The sequence below is a fragment of the Monopterus albus genome, unplaced genomic scaffold (genome assembly GCF_001952655.1).
Source record: "Monopterus albus unplaced genomic scaffold, M_albus_1.0 scaffold6.1, whole genome shotgun sequence".
NCBI classification, from domain to species: Eukaryota; Metazoa; Chordata; class Actinopteri; order Synbranchiformes; family Synbranchidae; genus Monopterus; species Monopterus albus.
In genome coordinates this window covers 2,714,997-2,731,864 of record NW_018127886.1, presented here as the reverse complement: position 1 = coordinate 2,731,864, position 16,868 = coordinate 2,714,997, and the positions used below count along the sequence as shown (strand labels likewise).

Genomic DNA, 16,868 nt, shown 5'->3' with positions numbered 1-16,868 from the left:
ACTACCATATGGGCATCTGGGGAAAACCTACAGCAACTCTCTGGACGGGTTTCACAGGAACTTGAGAAGATAAAGAAATGGTGTGATAGCAATATACTATCTCTGAATATGGATAAAACTAAATTTATGGTATTTGGGAATCGTAGACTAAATAACGAACTGCAAGTGAAAATCGCGGGAGCGCATATAGAACGAGTATATGAAATTAAATTTCTAGGTGTCATAGTTGATGACAAATTCTCCTGGAAATCTCATATCAGATATATTTTGGACGGGAAAGCACTACGCATTTTGTATTCTTCATTGATTTTACCATACTTAGAGTATGGTGTTGAAAACTGGGGCAATACATACAAAAGCTCACTTCAACCATTGTATATATTACAAAAAAGAGTGATAAGAATTGTGCATAAGATGGGGTATAGGGATCACACCAATGTAGCTTTCATACAGTCTAAATTGTTTAAATTTTTTGATTTAGTGGGATATAAGACTGCTGTGTTTATGTATAAAGCCAGGAACAATTTATTACCTGGTGGAATTCAAAAACTATTTAATGAAAGGGAAGGGGGATACAATTTAAGGGGTCAGTTAAATTATAAAATTCATGCTATACGTACAACCAAAAAAAGATTCTGTATTTCCATAAGTGGGGTAAAACTATGGAATAATTTAAGTGTGGACATAAAAAACAGTAATAGAATTGATGAGTTTAAACGTAAATATAAAGGTATGTGTCAATCAAGATATATGCAACAACAGGTTTAATGATTAACCAGATGGAACATTGTGGTGTGGTGTAAGAATGTTAACACTATGTAATATTTCTACTTGTGTGATGTAGAAGATAATTATCAAAGTATGTAATTATGTAAGAATGTTAACAGTCTGTAATATTTTTTAGGATATCACTAGCGTGGTGTAGAACAAAATTATCCATGTAGTAATACTGCTTGCAAACCAATGATGGTAAGATGATGTTATGGGGTAGGACTAGATAAGTCTAACTTCTTCCTACTCCGTTCAAGCATGTACTAGGTATAAGCAAATTGATAATGCATTTGTGGATATGTGTGAAATTATGTGTGTTGACATATTGACTGTCTTTACATGTTTGAAAGAATAAATCAAATCAAACTCAGTGTGGAAATCAGTGAAGTAGCAGCTTCTGCTGATCGTTGCTCTTTCTGGTTAAAATGACATCCAGTGTGGTCATACCAGATGTCACTAATTGATGTCAACACCATGACTTAAATTGATGACAGAACAAAATGGAACTCGCTGTTGTCAGGTTTGTGACCTCGCTGCAGCCGGTGAACAAACAGATAACATGCTGTCTGCTGTTACCCAAAGATTGTTTGAGGTAAAGAGGCATCACTTCATAAAACCACTGAATAATCAGGGTGAACTGAGTGCTTCTCTGTCCTTCCAACAGAGTGAAATGTATTCACAGGTAATACTATCAGGCACTCGTATCAAAGAAGTACTGCATCAAATATCACAATGACTTTCATTAGCTTTTTTTGTTTGTTTTTTTTTAACTCAAAGTACTGCCAGATGGGCAAAGAGGTACTTTTAGCTGCAGCACAATATCTGCCCTTTAAATTCCCCCACCCCTGACCATGCGGCGAATATTAGAATATTTGCCACTTATTGGCACTGAATATCTGAAGCCCAAAAAGTGCCATTTGGGACAGCTCTAGTATTCTGAATTCCTAACATGTTTCTGTTTCTCTAGGTACCCTCTCGAGTATCCCCACTGCTTTAACAAGATGGACAGATGAGTGTAAAGTGCTGGATGCTGAGAGTATGCATGACTGTGTAGCAGGTGGGTTGGTTGAAGCCTTGAAACTCAGCTCAAAGATTTTTCTTTTTTTTTTTTTTTATAATTTTATCATGAAAAACATTTTTATAAGTGAGTTCCTAATTATAGATAACAGTTTTTGGGATAGCTGTAATTCTTTGAGAAAAGATTTTTGAGAAGTAGAGCACTAACTCATGTTCATAAAGTAATGTGATGAAGTGTAGCTTACTATAAGAACAGAGGACGTCAGTGACTACAGCTTAAATGTTTTTTTTATGTATACTTAATAATAATTCAGACAGTATCAGGATCTGCTTTTTAGTTGAGTTATTCTTAGAAAACCCAAAGCATGACAGTTGACTGTTAATAGTAGTTGGACTTTATTTGTTGGCCAGTGTTAACTACTAACTACTGTAGCAGAGGGAGTGGGACAATGTTGAAAGAAGCAAGGGTGCAGTCAGACGTGATTGATATAATTTAATCCCACATTAACCTCTAAATTCTTCCCAGTTTGTGGCCAAAGAAAATAGTTTTTATGCACTAGGTTTAATGTCTTAAACACAAATGGTATTAATTGGACTTTAATTGCTACTCACTTAAGTTAGAGCTACAATAAAGGATGAACTCTGACACCTGTGTCTGCTTTTAGTGGTGAAAGTGCCTATCCTGCAGCATCTGGAGAGTTTGCGAGATGAGGAGCTGGAAGAACGTAGGGAGAAGAGGAGGCGCCAGCTGGCTGAGGAAGAGGAGTCTAAGCAGAATGAGAGACGGGCCTCTGGAGCAGAACAGGCCAGGGATCAAGGCCTGCAGGTTGGCAAATATGTGTTGGTTTGGTAGTAGAAGGAAATTTTTATAATGGACAGTGTTCATCTTTTAGGACTTCTGTTTGCTTTTTGCTAATGTCAGCTGTTTTTGTCCATAGGGTTCTGGACTGGGAACAGTTAATGGTACAGAGAACACTGCAGGTAATGGCAGTTGTATAGATTTCTTTATTTTTGTTTTGATGTTAAAATGTTTTTACCTGTCTGAAATGGACACACTTCAGTGATAGGCACCCAGAGGCAAGCTGCCAGTAGAGCGTGCTGTGGGATGAGGTAGTAGTTTGTATAGTTTTAGGATCACACCAGATCTTGGAGATAACTATACAGTCTACTGTCTTTCTTAAGGCAACGCCATTCCAGCTTGACATCTGCAGCTGCTGCCAAGGAGATTTACTCTTAACTTGAAAATGGCTCTTATAATAAACTGAAAATGTTCCATCTACTTTGCTGTATTAAACATCTAATCTAACATATTTATATTTCTGGTGTATAATGTTCCTTTTTGTGTTCATTGATTTTAATTTTTCTCTTTATACTTGGTTGTGCTGTGGTGAGGTAGTAAGTTGTGTTGTTGTTGGGGATCAGGATTGTGTACCCCGTTCAGGAGATAACTATACAACTTACTGCCTTCCTCATCAGAGGCCATTGGCATCTATAGAGAAAATCAAATTTATTTATGTAGCACTTGTAACTCATCAGTATTGTTTCTGTTCTGTTGGTGGCCTTGCTTTGAGCTCTTTTTTGTCATTAACACATTGTTTCTGTGTAAGTCATATAACGATCCATTTAACAAGAAAACATTTGTAGCTTTTTAAGCATAGACAAACTTATTCACTTGTAGCACTTAATGCAGTAGTATTTTCTAAATATTTAGTTTATCAACTTTTTAATCCATGCTTATTCACTGAAAAATGAACCAGTAAAGTTTTTTTTCTCTAATCAGAAATGCCTAAATATTATGTCCCTGTCTTCACATGGGTTTTCTCTCTGGATGTTGCAGAGGGTGAACAGGCTCAGGGTGGTACAGTGTCATGTCTGGACCCACCCAGGGTCTCAGAGGGCTTCCTTACAGCTCCCCCATCTGGAGAGGTCACTCCTACCACACCTGCTCCTCATGAACAGGCCCTAGTCTCCCTGGAGACTGCAATCAGTCAGCAAGTTCACCAGCCAATTGCTGATCTGCTACTGGCCGAATCGCATGCCAGCTCACTGGCTGCTCTGGCAGGGGCTGGCCTTCCATCTTTGTCGGAAGCTGACCGGCCGAACAGTGAAGCGGAGGCATCTCAGATGGAAATGTCCCCTGCACCCACAATCGGTGAGAGAGTCGGAGGAGGTGGTGGAGAAAGAGCAGCATTGGATGAAGGCAGGGAAGGTAGACTAACTTTGAAAATCTCTTTATACAGACTGGCCAACAGCAAGGATATGTATCGGTAATGTCACCGGTGTTGCCGAGCTCATAAAATGTTCTGAAATAGTACAGATTAGTTGACAAAGGAATTTTGCTACAATGCTTTGAATGTACATGTTTTTGTTCTCAGCCTCCCTAAGTCCAGACATTGTGGAGAGCTCAGAACCTGCTGTAGTGGGTGTGTCACAACTGGAAGGGTCACCCATGGATACCAGCAGCCCTGCCTCTGCTACTCAAGAGGATGCTGCTCCCAGCTCTGCCCAGACCGCCCAGCTGTCTCAGGAGCTGTCTGGTAGCAGGGAGAGCGGACTTACCGACAGGCAGACAGATGGAGAGACTGGGTGAGCCTGACGTGTCATATAATGACCAAATTGTTTGGCCAGATAGTTATAATTTAAAAAGTTAGATTGTGTAAGATGTCTACTCACTGTTGTTGCCAATGTATGTAGTTTCCATTTCAGTCCATTACAACACAGATCAAATAACAAAATGAGTCGAAAGGCAATTTAAGTGGGTGTCTTTTGCAACATTTCAGTTAACATTCAGTTTTCTGACTTTGTACACAAGTCGAGTTTGTGGTACGTTGTGTGAAATATTACATTTGTGTATGTTGTTTGAGTGGTTTTAAGAATAGTTTGTACATTTGGTCCTTCTTAAAAGCTCTTTGCCAAAACAAACCATCTCATGGTTTGGGTAAATCTTCACCTTGGACTCTAAATGCATCCTATTTATTCTGACCATGTGTAAATGGGGTTAGTATCTCATCACACATTTTTGCTGACTACCAATAGCTGTTTTTATCTTTACAGCTCAACTTCTGTCTCATCTCCTGGAGAAACAATGCCGAGGAGTGATAGCGCTGACAGCCAGTCTCAGGCCATTCAGGAAGAGCCCCTTCCATCTACTAGCAATGAGGAGGACCCACTTGCAGGTAAAATGAACTGGTACACTACTATTTCTGCAGATTGTAAGAGTTTTATTAAAATATTACAACTCAATTGTTGTGATACTTTGTCTTGGCAGGAATCAGTCTGCCAGAGGGCGTGGATCCCTCTTTCCTGGCAGCTCTTCCTGAAGACATCCGTCGAGAGGTGCTGCAAAATCAGCTCGGCATCAGACCACCTTCCCGTCCTCCTGCCACCAGCCTGCCTTCCACTACCGCGCCTGTACTTGGAGGACCAGGAGTTACCGAGGTCAGCCCTGAGTTCCTGGCAGCCTTACCACCTGCCATCCAGGAGGAGGTGAGACTGTAAAAGATTGTAGTGGAAATACACAATGCTTAGCTTTAGATCTGCCAACTGGAGAGAAAAGATAAAGCTTGATTTCCAGTCAAATCAATGAAGTCATCACTGGTAATTCATTTTTGTATAAAAATGTTGCTGGTCTTCTTAGGTTCTTGCCCAGCAACGTGCAGAGCAACAGCGTAGGGAGCTAGCCCAGCAGCCTCCACAGGGTGACACCCCTCTGGATCCAGTGACCTTCATCCAAACTCTGCCCTCAGAGCTCAGGCGTAGTGTCCTAGAGGACATGGAGGACAGCGTGTTAGCTGTCATGCCTCCAGACATTGCTGCTGAAGCCGCTGCGTTGCGTAGAGAGCAAGAAGCACGCCAGAGGCAACTGATGCATGAAAGGCTGTTTGGTCATAGCTCATCTTCAGCTTTATCAGCCATCTTGCGCTCACCAGCCTTCACCAGTCGACTAGGCAGCAACCGGGGTGTCCAGTACACACGACTGGCTGTGCAGAGAGGAGGCACATTTCAGATGGGTGGAGGAGCAAACCACAGGTGATAGAAGATAGTGATTTAATTGCCAATTTTGAGAATTAAAATTGTTTGACAAGAAAAATGTCTGTTATTGAAATTGTTGTAGCTGGTCTTGATCAAATCATACTGCACTTTCAATAGGTGAATTTTTTTTTTTTGTTTGTTTCATCAGACCATCCAGCTCAAGTGTGGACTCCTTGTTGCGTCTCCGTGGTCGCTTGCTGCTGGACCATGAGGCATTGTCCTGCCTGCTGGTTCTGCTTTTTGTGGATGAACCAAAGCTCAACACCAGCCGCCTGCACCGTGTGCTCAGGAACCTCTGCTATCACTCTCAGACACGTGGGTGGGTCATTCGCAGCCTGTTATCCATCCTCCAACGCAGCAGTGAGAGTGAGGTGTGTGTGGAGACCTCACGCTTGGAAGACTCTCGTGGCAAGAGGAGCCTCCAGGGAGGCTGTGGAGCAAAAAGTTCCGCTGCCTCCTCCATCTCTTCTTCATCCTCATCTTCGTCCTTGGAGCTGCTGAACAGGGTGGAATCTCGCAGCTCCAGCCAGCTTTCCTGGCTGTCAGTGTCTATGGATGCAGCCTTGGGCTGCCGGACAAACATTTTCCAGATCCAGCGAGCATCTGGTAGGAAGCATGCTGATCGGCACTCAACTGGAGGTTCTGCAGGAACACTAGGAGGAGTGTCAGGCACTGCTGCGGGTGTCACATGTGCTGGAGGTGGAGGCTCCACTGTCCACATCCACCCACAAGCTGCTCCAGTGGTCTGTCGACATGTGTTGGACACACTTATCCAGCTAGCTAAGGTCAGGGTTCACCTATCTTCAGCTATATCTGCCACATCATGCGTATATTTGCTGTAAAAAGTTTAAATAAAAAAAGTTAGTTTGACTTATGATGCCCTGCAACCCTTTTCAGGAATAAGCGGTATCTATAATGGATGGATGGATGGATGACTTATGATATAGTTTGTCCTTTTTGCCCCTTGTCTTTCTCTCTAGGTGTTCCCTAGCCACTTCACTCAACAACGCTGTAAGGATCTGTCAACATCGTCTTCTGACCTGGACTCTCGTCTGTGTTCAGGCTCCTCTGGGGGAGGAAGTGGAGGTGGGGGCTCCAGGTCAGGGTCGCAATCTCAGAGCAACCCCAGCTCCACTGCCTCCAACACCCCAAACTCCTTGAGCTCCTCTTCTGCTACTCCCCAGTCTTTAGGAATTTCCACTGATTTTTGGGACCTGCTGGTCAAGCTGGACAACATGAATGTCAGCCGCAAGGGTAAAGCCTCTATGAAGACAGTGCCTCTGGGGGGAAGTTCAGAGGCTGAGGGGGCCCAGTTCAGCCTGGAGACCTCCCCTCTAGGCCAGCTGATGAACATGCTGTCCCACCCTGTAATCAGACGGAGCTCTTTACTCACTGAAAAGCTGCTGCGTCTGCTCTCCCTCATATCCATTGCCCTTCCAGACAACAAGGCCACCGAGGTGCCTGCTGGACACCCCACCCCACAGGCTGCCATCCCCAACACAGCAACCAGCTCAGGAGCCACAGCCCCTGTTACAACACAGAGTGTGGTGTCAGCGAGCTCTACCCAGCCCACTGTGACAGGCCCTGGGGCCTCTGTGGGAGCTGCAGCCCAGGGTGCATCCTCAGGGACAACTTTAGCAGCCTCCCAGACATCTTCTACAACAATCTGTATACCCACGTCCACTGGAACAACCTCCACAGGTACTGTTAATTTACTTCAGTATAGTATGTCATTAGTTCACATGGACAATGATCACCAATACAAAGTAGCTGGCTGTCCTTCAGTGAATCAGTTGGGGTTGTGTTAAGCTTGTACGGTAATTTTAACAATAATAATAATAATTTATATACTCTGCTCCAACTGGACAGTTGTTTTCTGATGTACCCCTAGTACTATAATATATATAGCTACGTATGTTGGTAGTTTATTAAAAACATGTGCTAGAGCATTGGGAAGCTGGAGATTGCAGTGATAAATTTCCCATATTTTGTGTAAGATACCTTCATGTAGTAGAGTGAAGTAGTAGATGTATACAGGACATTTCCAAAAGAACAAACACTACAATGACTGTACAGGTCATTTTACATGCGAGATGTGTTGTGTGGGTTTGTACAATGATTCAGTTTGGAAATAAGTATGTATATGTAAGAGGAAGGTGTAACAAGTACATAAATATTTGTACGGTTTCCATTACAATCAAGATAATTGGCTGTCACCCTCACTGCACCAGAGGATATTTGATAAAACTGAGCTTTCTCCAGCTTCCTCCAGTAGTGTAGCTAGTTACTTTTTGAATCTGTCCAGGGCCATGGAGGGGCACAGTGCTACAATGTCTGGTCTTATTCACTGCAAATGACAGCTGCTACTGGTCCATCTTTTTGAATTACTACGTGTGAACTCACTGTTTTACAACATAACACAGATTTTAGTAGAAAATAATGTCTATTTTTTCCCCCAAAACAGGGAAACAGAGGGGCACTACTAGCACTATGGAGAGTGACGGCAAGATGGCTTCGACTGGACTCACAGAGAAACAACTTCAGCTCTCTGTGGAGGTATGGAGAGAAATGTGCTTTCATCATGAAATGTGTGTCTATTACTGCTCATGGAAAAATGTAGCTTAACTCAATTTTTCAAGATTTTAATCTGGTTAACCTCTGCTCAGGATCAATTCAGACAATGAAACAAAAATATTTCCAAACTGTCATAAATCTGCGTGAAAATTGTATAATAAAAATGTCATCTGTAGCTCAAACACTCAACAGAAGTTAAATGTCCTTAGGTTACAGGGGCTCCAGCTGATGAGCAGCATGATCCCCAAAGCCTCAAACCAAAAATGTGTGTTCTGAACTGTTGTCATTATGAATACAGGAAAGAAACCCCAAAATATGCTATGTGTAGGTACATAAAATATATTCCAGGAAAAATTCTGCTGACACCAGTGGACTTCCTTTAATGTAATTTTTCATGAAAATCTGCAGCATAATTCAAGTCATAAAAGCCATGTAGTGCATTTATCTCACACACTAAAGAACCTGTCACACCACTTTGATCTGTGGTGGTGGATGGATTGAGTATTAATTGGTCAGGTGGTTAGCTATATGAACTCCTGTTAGTATAAAAAAAAATAAACAACCTTTTATTATATAGCACTTTTCAGAACAAGGACCCATAAGTAAAAGATTACAAGAAAGCCTAAGGAAACAAACGCGTTCTAAGATGCTTTTCAAAGATGCACACTGGTGTAGCTTCTCTGAAGCTTTCTGGTATGCTGCTTAAACACCAGGAGCAGCAACAGCAGCACGACCCTGTAGCAGCCACAAGTCTTAGAACCTAGATTTATACACATTTGGTAGCCAGATGGATTAGTTAGCCCAACATTTTGTGATTCACCATATGTTACATCGATAGTCTTAGGAGAATTAAGTTTTAGACACTGTACTGTGACCCAAATGGGCATTATCTTTATGAAACAAGATTTAAAGAAAAAAAGACTAAGGTTTGTACCTTTACAAATACCTGGATAATCCCTGATGTATTTTTAAATAAACTTTCTCCTTTTTTACAAGGTGTTGACCTCTCACTCATGTTCAGAGGAGGGTCTGGAGGATGCAGCTAACATTCTGCTGCAGCTATCTAGAGGAGACGGTGCCACCAGAGACACTGTGCTCAGACTGCTGCTCAGTGGAGCCAGGCATCTTGGATACACTCTTTGCAAACAGATCGGTCAGTGCCGGGCAATTACACAGATGCCAGTTTTCGTGCTCCTATTTAAGCAAATTCAGGGTTTTTTTTGTTTTTGTTTTTTTTTATCTTACACTTTTTAACATTTTCTCTCTCAGGCACATTACTGGCTGAACTTAGAGAGTACAACTTGGAGCAGCAGAGAAGGGCGCAAGCTGATTCACATTCTCCAGATGCCCCTCCCGAGGATTCCTCCATCTCAGCCAGGCTCAAGGGCAAGATGACCAGCAGGTTAGCCAGTGATGACTGGGCCACATATGATGTCTTTCTGCTGCCACCAGTATCCATGCTGTACCAGGGTTTGCATGTTTTGGTTGTCTTTCACTTAGTTTGTACTCGTTTTTTGGGCCCATGCGCCCAGTGGCGTACATCAAAAATGTCGTCGATGTTTGTTGTGGTAACACGGAAGGCAGCTCCCTGACACCCTCTGCAGGATCAGTGCTCATGCTGTGCAATGGATACACAAAGGTGGACTGGGGCCAGGAAGCCTGGGTCAATAGCTTGAGTACAGGAAGATTACTGGTGGTAGTGGAAAGATGGCTCTAGTATCATTAGGTTGTCAGCATGATTGTGAGGGAGACTGGCAGATTTTGTGTAAACTAAACTCTAGTTTAATAAACTCAAGTAAAATTATATTATGTAATGACAATTACATCATAAGTTATACACTTTACCTCATATGTGTTTGTTGGTTGGGGCACAGGTTTGATGGGTCAGAGAGTGTGGTGATTGTGGCTGCACAGAAGCGCACACTGGGAGGCCGTGAGCTACAGCTTCCCTGCATGAGCTCACTTACGTCCAAGACATCAACACAGAAGTTTTTCCTGCGAGTGCTGCAGGTCATTATCCAGCTCCGTGAGGACACGCGGCGTGCCAACAAGAAAGCCAAGCAGACAGGGCGATTAGGTATTAAAATGTTATGTATGCATGGTATTCTTGTTGTCTGCGTACGGTATCCTGGTGATGCATCATAATAAAACTCCTATCCTCTCTCTTTGAATGGCTAGGCTCCACCAGTTTGGGCTCAGCCAGCAGCATACAGGCTGCAGTGCGTCAGCTGGAGGCTGAGGCTGATGCCATCATCCAGATGGTGAGAGAGGGTCAGCGGGCACGCCGGCTCCAACAGGCCCCCCCACTCGCTGCCTCTGCTGCCTCTGCCGCTGTTGCCGCCACTGCTGCTGCCACTGCTGGATCTTCAGTGGCAACCCCTCATGCCCCTGCTGGTGCTGCCCCCCCTGCTGGCACGGCTGCTGCTGCCACGGTTAGCATGGGCTGCACTGACAGCAGGCATACTCCTTCTCATACATTGCACACTCATACAGTAGGAGACCATTTGAAAGCTAAAAACAAGTACAGTGACAACATAGCATGACCCCCACAGTATTATTTCAAAATCACTGTGACGGTCATTCAAGAAGATAAATGCTGTGAAATGGCTAACAGCTACTAACATACTTTGTGTCTAATTTGGTTTTACCTGTACTGGCTTTGTGCATTTTGGAAATTCATAAGCTTCCATTACTTGGAATGCACATTTTTCTTTTTATTAATAACGGATTAAACCTTTCTATGCTGTTTTATTGACTTATTTGGAAACAACAGTGTAGTGTACAGTCAACCTATTGTCTACAACCTCAAAGGGTTTATCATAGTGACATCTACTCTGCTGTCATGATGAACTTAGACAGCCCCAGCAGAAGAACAGATATTGTTGATCCACCGCATTCTATATCATGGCTTTATATTGACATGTTCTACTGTTGAAATGGTCTAAATATGTATGTGCTGCCTGCTCCAAACAGTTTGATTTATTCCACTGAGTTTGTTTTTGTTTTTTTTTGCGCTGACTTGGCTTCATGCTTTTAGCCCCCACTCCTACCTTGCTCAGTCCCAGTTCCTCTCCTCTCTGTGGATCGTGGGAATGTTATTTTGCATGGCAGTATCAGTCAAGATGAATTATTGGGTTTATTTTCTTTAGTCTGAGGTGCAGTCAATGTCAGAAGCCCAAGCAGCCCAGAGAGATGAGTCTCCAATGGATGTGGACCAGCCCTCTCCTCTAGAGCAAGACCCTGCACCTCTTGGTATGTTTTGCGCTTGCAAACTGCTAATGACACGTCAAATGTCCCACTGGTTTGCTGTGTTTTTTTCACTAAATGACCCCACATTCAGTGAACACAATGTGCCAATGTTTTTCTTATAAAATGCTTTTTGGTTTTTACCAGTAGGTGCATAATGAATTTAAACTCATAGTGAGAAATGGCACACTTTATTGGTTACACTGTACAGAGGTGACAAGGGACATAATGTAGGTAATTTGTACATAGATATTCCAGGGCTTGTGGTTTCTGCTTAGTTTTAGAGGAGTAGGTTATGTTTCAACATGTTGAACATGTCTGTCCTGTTCTAATACAGGATTTTGATAGCCTGAATACTGACCTTTGTCATGGCTAGGATTAATTGCTTCTAAATCAGATGGAGCAGCAGTAGTAACTCAAGCTGTTTAATTATAAATAGATGAATATGACTTGTTCACCAGCGCTGTAGCAGGCATAAGAACTGCTAGGTGGTATAGGTAGTAACAGCATAACTGATGCAATGGTTGAGTTTATATTGGAACTTGGTTTTCAGATGAAGAAGGAAATGGGCAATCAGAAACTGAGGAGAGACTTCCAGATCTCCCTCTGCTCAGTGAGCAGCTGCTGTTGGATGAACTATGGGACATGCTTGGGGAGTGCCTGAAAGAGCTGGAGGAGTCCCATGACCAGCATGCTGTATTGGGTAGGTGGAGTCTTTCTGAATAAATTTCTTTGTGCTATATGATTTTATGAAGTGCTCAGGTCAGTTGAAGGAACATGGTTCAGTGATGCGTTTCTGTAATGATATTTTTTCTTTCTGCAGTTCTGCAGCCGGCTGTGGAGGCATTCTTCCTAGTCCATGCCACGGAAAGAGAAAGCAAACCTCCTGTGAGAGACACCCGGGAGAGCCAGCTTTCTCACATCAAGGATGAGCCTCCACCACTGTCTCCAGCACCACTTACACCTGCCACACCTTCATCCCTAGACCCATTCTTTTCCAGGGAACCATCCTCCATGCACATTTCTTCAAACCTGCCACCAGACACCCAGAAGTTCCTTCGCTTTGCTGGTGAGCCTGAACAAATTCAGTGAGAAGAATAAAGCTTGGTTCCTGCATTTTGTACCATAATGTCTAACAAGACTCCTTCTTCCTCCTGTTAGAAACTCACCGCACAGTGCTTAACCAGATCCTGCGCCAGTCTACCACTCACTTGGCTGATGGACCTTTTGCAGTATTGGTTGACTACATACGCATCCTGGACTTTGATGTTAAGAGGAAGTAAGGGATTATTTGACCCTTGTCATACACTGTCAGACAGTTACTGGCTTTTCATATAACCCTCTGGTCTTCCTGACCATCACTGCAGATACTTCCGCCAGGAGTTGGAGCGACTGGATGAAGGCCTGAGGAAGGAGGACATGGCTGTGCATGTGAGGAGAGATCATGTTTTTGAGGATTCCTACAGGGAGCTGCATCGCAAGAGCCCAGAGGACATGAAGAATAGGCTGTAAAGTTCTATTATCCTTTTATCCACCCGCATGTCCTCTCAATTCAGAGTCTCAATCAGAGTCACATTCTGCTCCCCTTCCCTGACAGGTACATTGTGTTTGAAGGGGAAGAGGGCCAGGATGCTGGTGGCCTGCTGAGGGAATGGTACATGATCATCTCCCGGGAGATGTTCAACCCTATGTACGCACTGTTCCGTACTTCACCAGGTGACCGCGTCACCTACACCATCAACCCCTCTTCTCACTGCAACCCCAACCACCTCAGCTACTTCAAGTTTGTGGGTCGTGTGGTAGCCAAGGCAGTCTATGATAATCGGTTATTGGAGTGCTACTTCACTCGCAGTTTCTACAAACACATCTTGGGTAAGAGTGTCAGGTATTTGAGCTACTGACAATCTCAGCCATGTAACGTAATTGTTCAACATACATTTCCAAAGACATTAATAATTGTAACAAAACCTGCCATGTTGATTTCTTAACGAAATGTTGTGGTAACCAGAGAGCTGGTTAGTTGTCTTGTTTTTGCTACAGAACAGTTTGTTTTTTGAATATGTGACTAATATCTATGTATTTCTGTGGCATTAACCAGGTACACTGACATGGAGAGCGAGGACTACCCATTCTTCCAGGGCTTGGTGTACTTGTTGGAGAATGATGTGTCCACACTGGGCTATGAGCTAACATTCAGCACAGAGGTTGGTGTCTATTCTCTGTTTTCCCATTAGCTTCAAATTGTTAATGGAAAGTTAATGGTTGTGTTGTGTTCTCTCCATAACTGTTAAGACTGGGACAGTGCCTTAAGGGCTTGAATCCCATATACAACCCTTTTATTCTTATAAGTGCTTAAAAAGTGTATTTGGAAATCTTATGACAATAAATAATTGTTAGTGGACATTTGACTGGCAGCGCAATATTGATCTGAAGATGTGTTGCTGAAAGTCTTCATGCACTGTGTGTGTAGGTCCAGGAGTTTGGAGTATGTGAGGTGAGAGACCTCAAGCCAAATGGAGCCAATATTCTGGTCACAGAGGAAAACAAAAAAGAGTATGTGCACCTGGTATGCCAGATGAAGATGACAGGTGAGATTGGATGTGGTATTAGTATCCATACTGACAAAAACAATCAGGCAATGCAAATGGATTGATTCTTTTAATCAACAGATGTGATTTTAAAAGTTCAGGGGAAATATGTTCAGTAATGCACAAAGAAACCGCTAGGTGGCAGCACCGTTAAATTCTGATGATTGATGAACTCATCAATATGCAGCAGACTGCTTAAGGCATCTTCTCTCTGCAAGATGGCTGAGTTATCCTAAGCAGCAGCATCCAGCTGCAGCTCAAACACATAATTCAGTAATGCTTGGAATTTTTAGTGGCTTAATTGGAAACAAAACTGCTACAGGATCAGTTAAAACCATGATGTTAGTTGCTGTGAAATAAAGAATGTTGCCACTACTACAAAATATCCCTGAGTGAATACTTGCTTGTTTTCTAGGTGCAATCCGCAAGCAGCTGGCAGCTTTCCTTGAGGGGTTCTATGAGATCATCCCCAAAAGGCTGATCTCCATCTTCACTGAGCAGGAGCTGGAACTGCTCATCTCTGGCCTGCCCACTATTGACATTGATGACCTAAAGGCTAACACTGAATATCACAAATACCAGTCCAGCTCCATCCAGGTATGGATGAACAAGCATGTTCAACATTAGTAGTAGTAGTATTGTTGAAATGGCTGCCAACATCCACTTGCTCACAAGACAACCGAGTATATTTTCAAGGCCTCTTCACCTCAGTCAAATGTACTTGCATTGCCAAATTTTAGGTTTTCAGATATTTGGTTTCAGGTCAGATTGTGTTTTAGTTCAGTAGACCTGATGTGTCCATGTTTTATTTGTGGAACTAAATATACTGTAAATAGTGTGAAGACGCTTTAAGTGTGCTCACCTGCTTTTGACATAAGTTATTTCTTTTTTTCCCTTTAGATCCAGTGGTTCTGGAGAGCCTTGCGGTCCTTTGACCAGGCAGACCGGGCCAAGTTCCTCCAGTTTGTTACTGGCACGTCCAAGGTTCCCCTTCAAGGTTTTGCTGCTCTGGAGGGCATGAATGGCATCCAGAAATTCCAGATCCACCGTGACGATCGCTCCACTGACCGCCTGCCATCAGCTCATACCTGGTAGATGAATAGCACTTTTACAAGGGATAAATAACTATACATATCCCAAAAGGTTCAAAATTATGAAAAGTTAATAATTTTTCTCTTTGTCCACTCTCAGCTTTAACCAGCTGGACCTCCCAGCCTATGAGAGTTATGAGAAGCTGAGACACATGCTGCTGCTGGCCATTCAGGAATGCTCAGAGGGATTTGGACTGGCTTAAACTGAGACTCTCTTAACACACAGACGTGCATACAGACATTTGACTTAGGTTTGCCTACTCATGACACATTCACACTGATAACCTTTGAATGCACGCACACACTATCCCAGACATTACTGGATTACTTTTTGAATGGCCTAGACTTAATGGTTTCAATTCCACATAAAGCAGATAAAACCAGCAAGAGAAATGGACTGATTGATATTACATACAACACAGAGAGCCTCATGTTGACACAGTTGTCTCCCTTCCCAGTTTAATGACAAATGCAAGTGTGGATTCAATGGATAAAACATGGACTAATATAAGAGACATTTTCTTCATTTAGTTTGATTTCTCTGTACAAAGGTTTGGGAGTTTATTATGTTTAATCTTTTTTTGTTCTCTGGCTGTGTAAAAAGAGAAAAAGAGTGTTTGAACAGGATGGTTATAAAACGTTTGGGGAAAATGTTGGTGGTTTCTTGTTGCAAATTTGTGACCTCAAGCCTTGATGATGGGGAACATTTTTATTTGGGGGGTTAATGAACATCTTGAGAAGTTTTGGAGATATTCACAAAAATGCACTTTTCGAAGTTTTGTGGCATTTTTAAGGAAGAATGGTACAAAAAATGAAGAGAAAACCTGGAGATAAAAACATTAATCATAAATTCTAGAGTATTTTTGGCTATTAAATCGCTGACCCAGCCTTGAGCCTTTGAATCGGAGTGGAATAACTACATGAATAAATGTATAAAATTGCGTTCATTGTCTCTTTTAAGTGTTTTGCCATTTCCAGCTGTGAATTCATTCTATCAGAATTTAATGTCGGTTCTGTGTAGTCACACAAAGATATTGGTTAACCTTGAAAAATTACCAAAAGAAAATTCTGTTGGCAGCTTTACGATTGACGCTTCAGGTGACAAGTGAAACCAGTCCCATAGTTTGCACATACATGCGTCCCAGCGGTGAATCAGACTGAACTTTCCCTCCTGACAAAATCACTTGTGCTTAGTAACTTCCTGAGAACTGATGCCATCGTCGGGTACATTTCTTATGAACTGCCTGAAGTTGTTTGGTTAAAACAATCACTTGGGAGACTAATGGGAGCTCACTGCAGAAGTACTCTGACACTGACCCAGTATGCCCTGCTAACTCAACTGTCTCTACCTGGGATTAAGTCATAGAGCCCATAGTGCCCCTTCTTTTGCCAGCTTCTCGGTACCAAAGAGCAGAAGGAGAGAGTTTGATTTCTTATCATGGCACAATGTATTTTGACTAAGGTCTCAGATTTCATCTTTGTGTTCCCGCAGAACATCAGGGATGAAAATTAAACCTTTTTTCTGACATAGATGTCATTGCAGGAAAAG

At 42.6% G+C, this 16,868-nt stretch overlaps 1 protein-coding gene across 1 annotated transcript in view; it reads left to right on the top strand.

The window, feature by feature from the left end:
* The window catches only part of huwe1 (HECT, UBA and WWE domain containing E3 ubiquitin protein ligase 1), a 48,116-nt gene extending 31,856 nt beyond the window's left edge, over positions 1 to 16,260 (top strand). The window contains exons 57-82 of the mRNA XM_020619988.1: positions 1,739 to 1,828; positions 2,454 to 2,614; positions 2,727 to 2,769; positions 3,626 to 3,997; positions 4,164 to 4,374; positions 4,843 to 4,964; positions 5,057 to 5,274; positions 5,426 to 5,817; positions 5,969 to 6,605; positions 6,801 to 7,521; positions 8,285 to 8,376; positions 9,391 to 9,547; positions 9,664 to 9,796; positions 10,269 to 10,471; positions 10,573 to 10,826; positions 11,544 to 11,646; positions 12,194 to 12,343; positions 12,464 to 12,709; positions 12,802 to 12,919; positions 13,008 to 13,148; positions 13,238 to 13,525; positions 13,739 to 13,844; positions 14,111 to 14,228; positions 14,644 to 14,825; positions 15,129 to 15,319; positions 15,420 to 16,260. Coding sequence (XP_020475644.1) covers positions 1,739 to 1,828; positions 2,454 to 2,614; positions 2,727 to 2,769; positions 3,626 to 3,997; positions 4,164 to 4,374; positions 4,843 to 4,964; positions 5,057 to 5,274; positions 5,426 to 5,817; positions 5,969 to 6,605; positions 6,801 to 7,521; positions 8,285 to 8,376; positions 9,391 to 9,547; positions 9,664 to 9,796; positions 10,269 to 10,471; positions 10,573 to 10,826; positions 11,544 to 11,646; positions 12,194 to 12,343; positions 12,464 to 12,709; positions 12,802 to 12,919; positions 13,008 to 13,148; positions 13,238 to 13,525; positions 13,739 to 13,844; positions 14,111 to 14,228; positions 14,644 to 14,825; positions 15,129 to 15,319; positions 15,420 to 15,522 — 5,552 coding nt within the window. The 3' untranslated portion in view covers positions 15,523 to 16,260. The remainder of the gene's footprint in view (positions 1 to 1,738; positions 1,829 to 2,453; positions 2,615 to 2,726; positions 2,770 to 3,625; positions 3,998 to 4,163; positions 4,375 to 4,842; positions 4,965 to 5,056; positions 5,275 to 5,425; positions 5,818 to 5,968; positions 6,606 to 6,800; positions 7,522 to 8,284; positions 8,377 to 9,390; positions 9,548 to 9,663; positions 9,797 to 10,268; positions 10,472 to 10,572; positions 10,827 to 11,543; positions 11,647 to 12,193; positions 12,344 to 12,463; positions 12,710 to 12,801; positions 12,920 to 13,007; positions 13,149 to 13,237; positions 13,526 to 13,738; positions 13,845 to 14,110; positions 14,229 to 14,643; positions 14,826 to 15,128; positions 15,320 to 15,419) is intronic.
* The last annotated feature ends 608 nt before the right edge of the window (positions 16,261 to 16,868 follow it).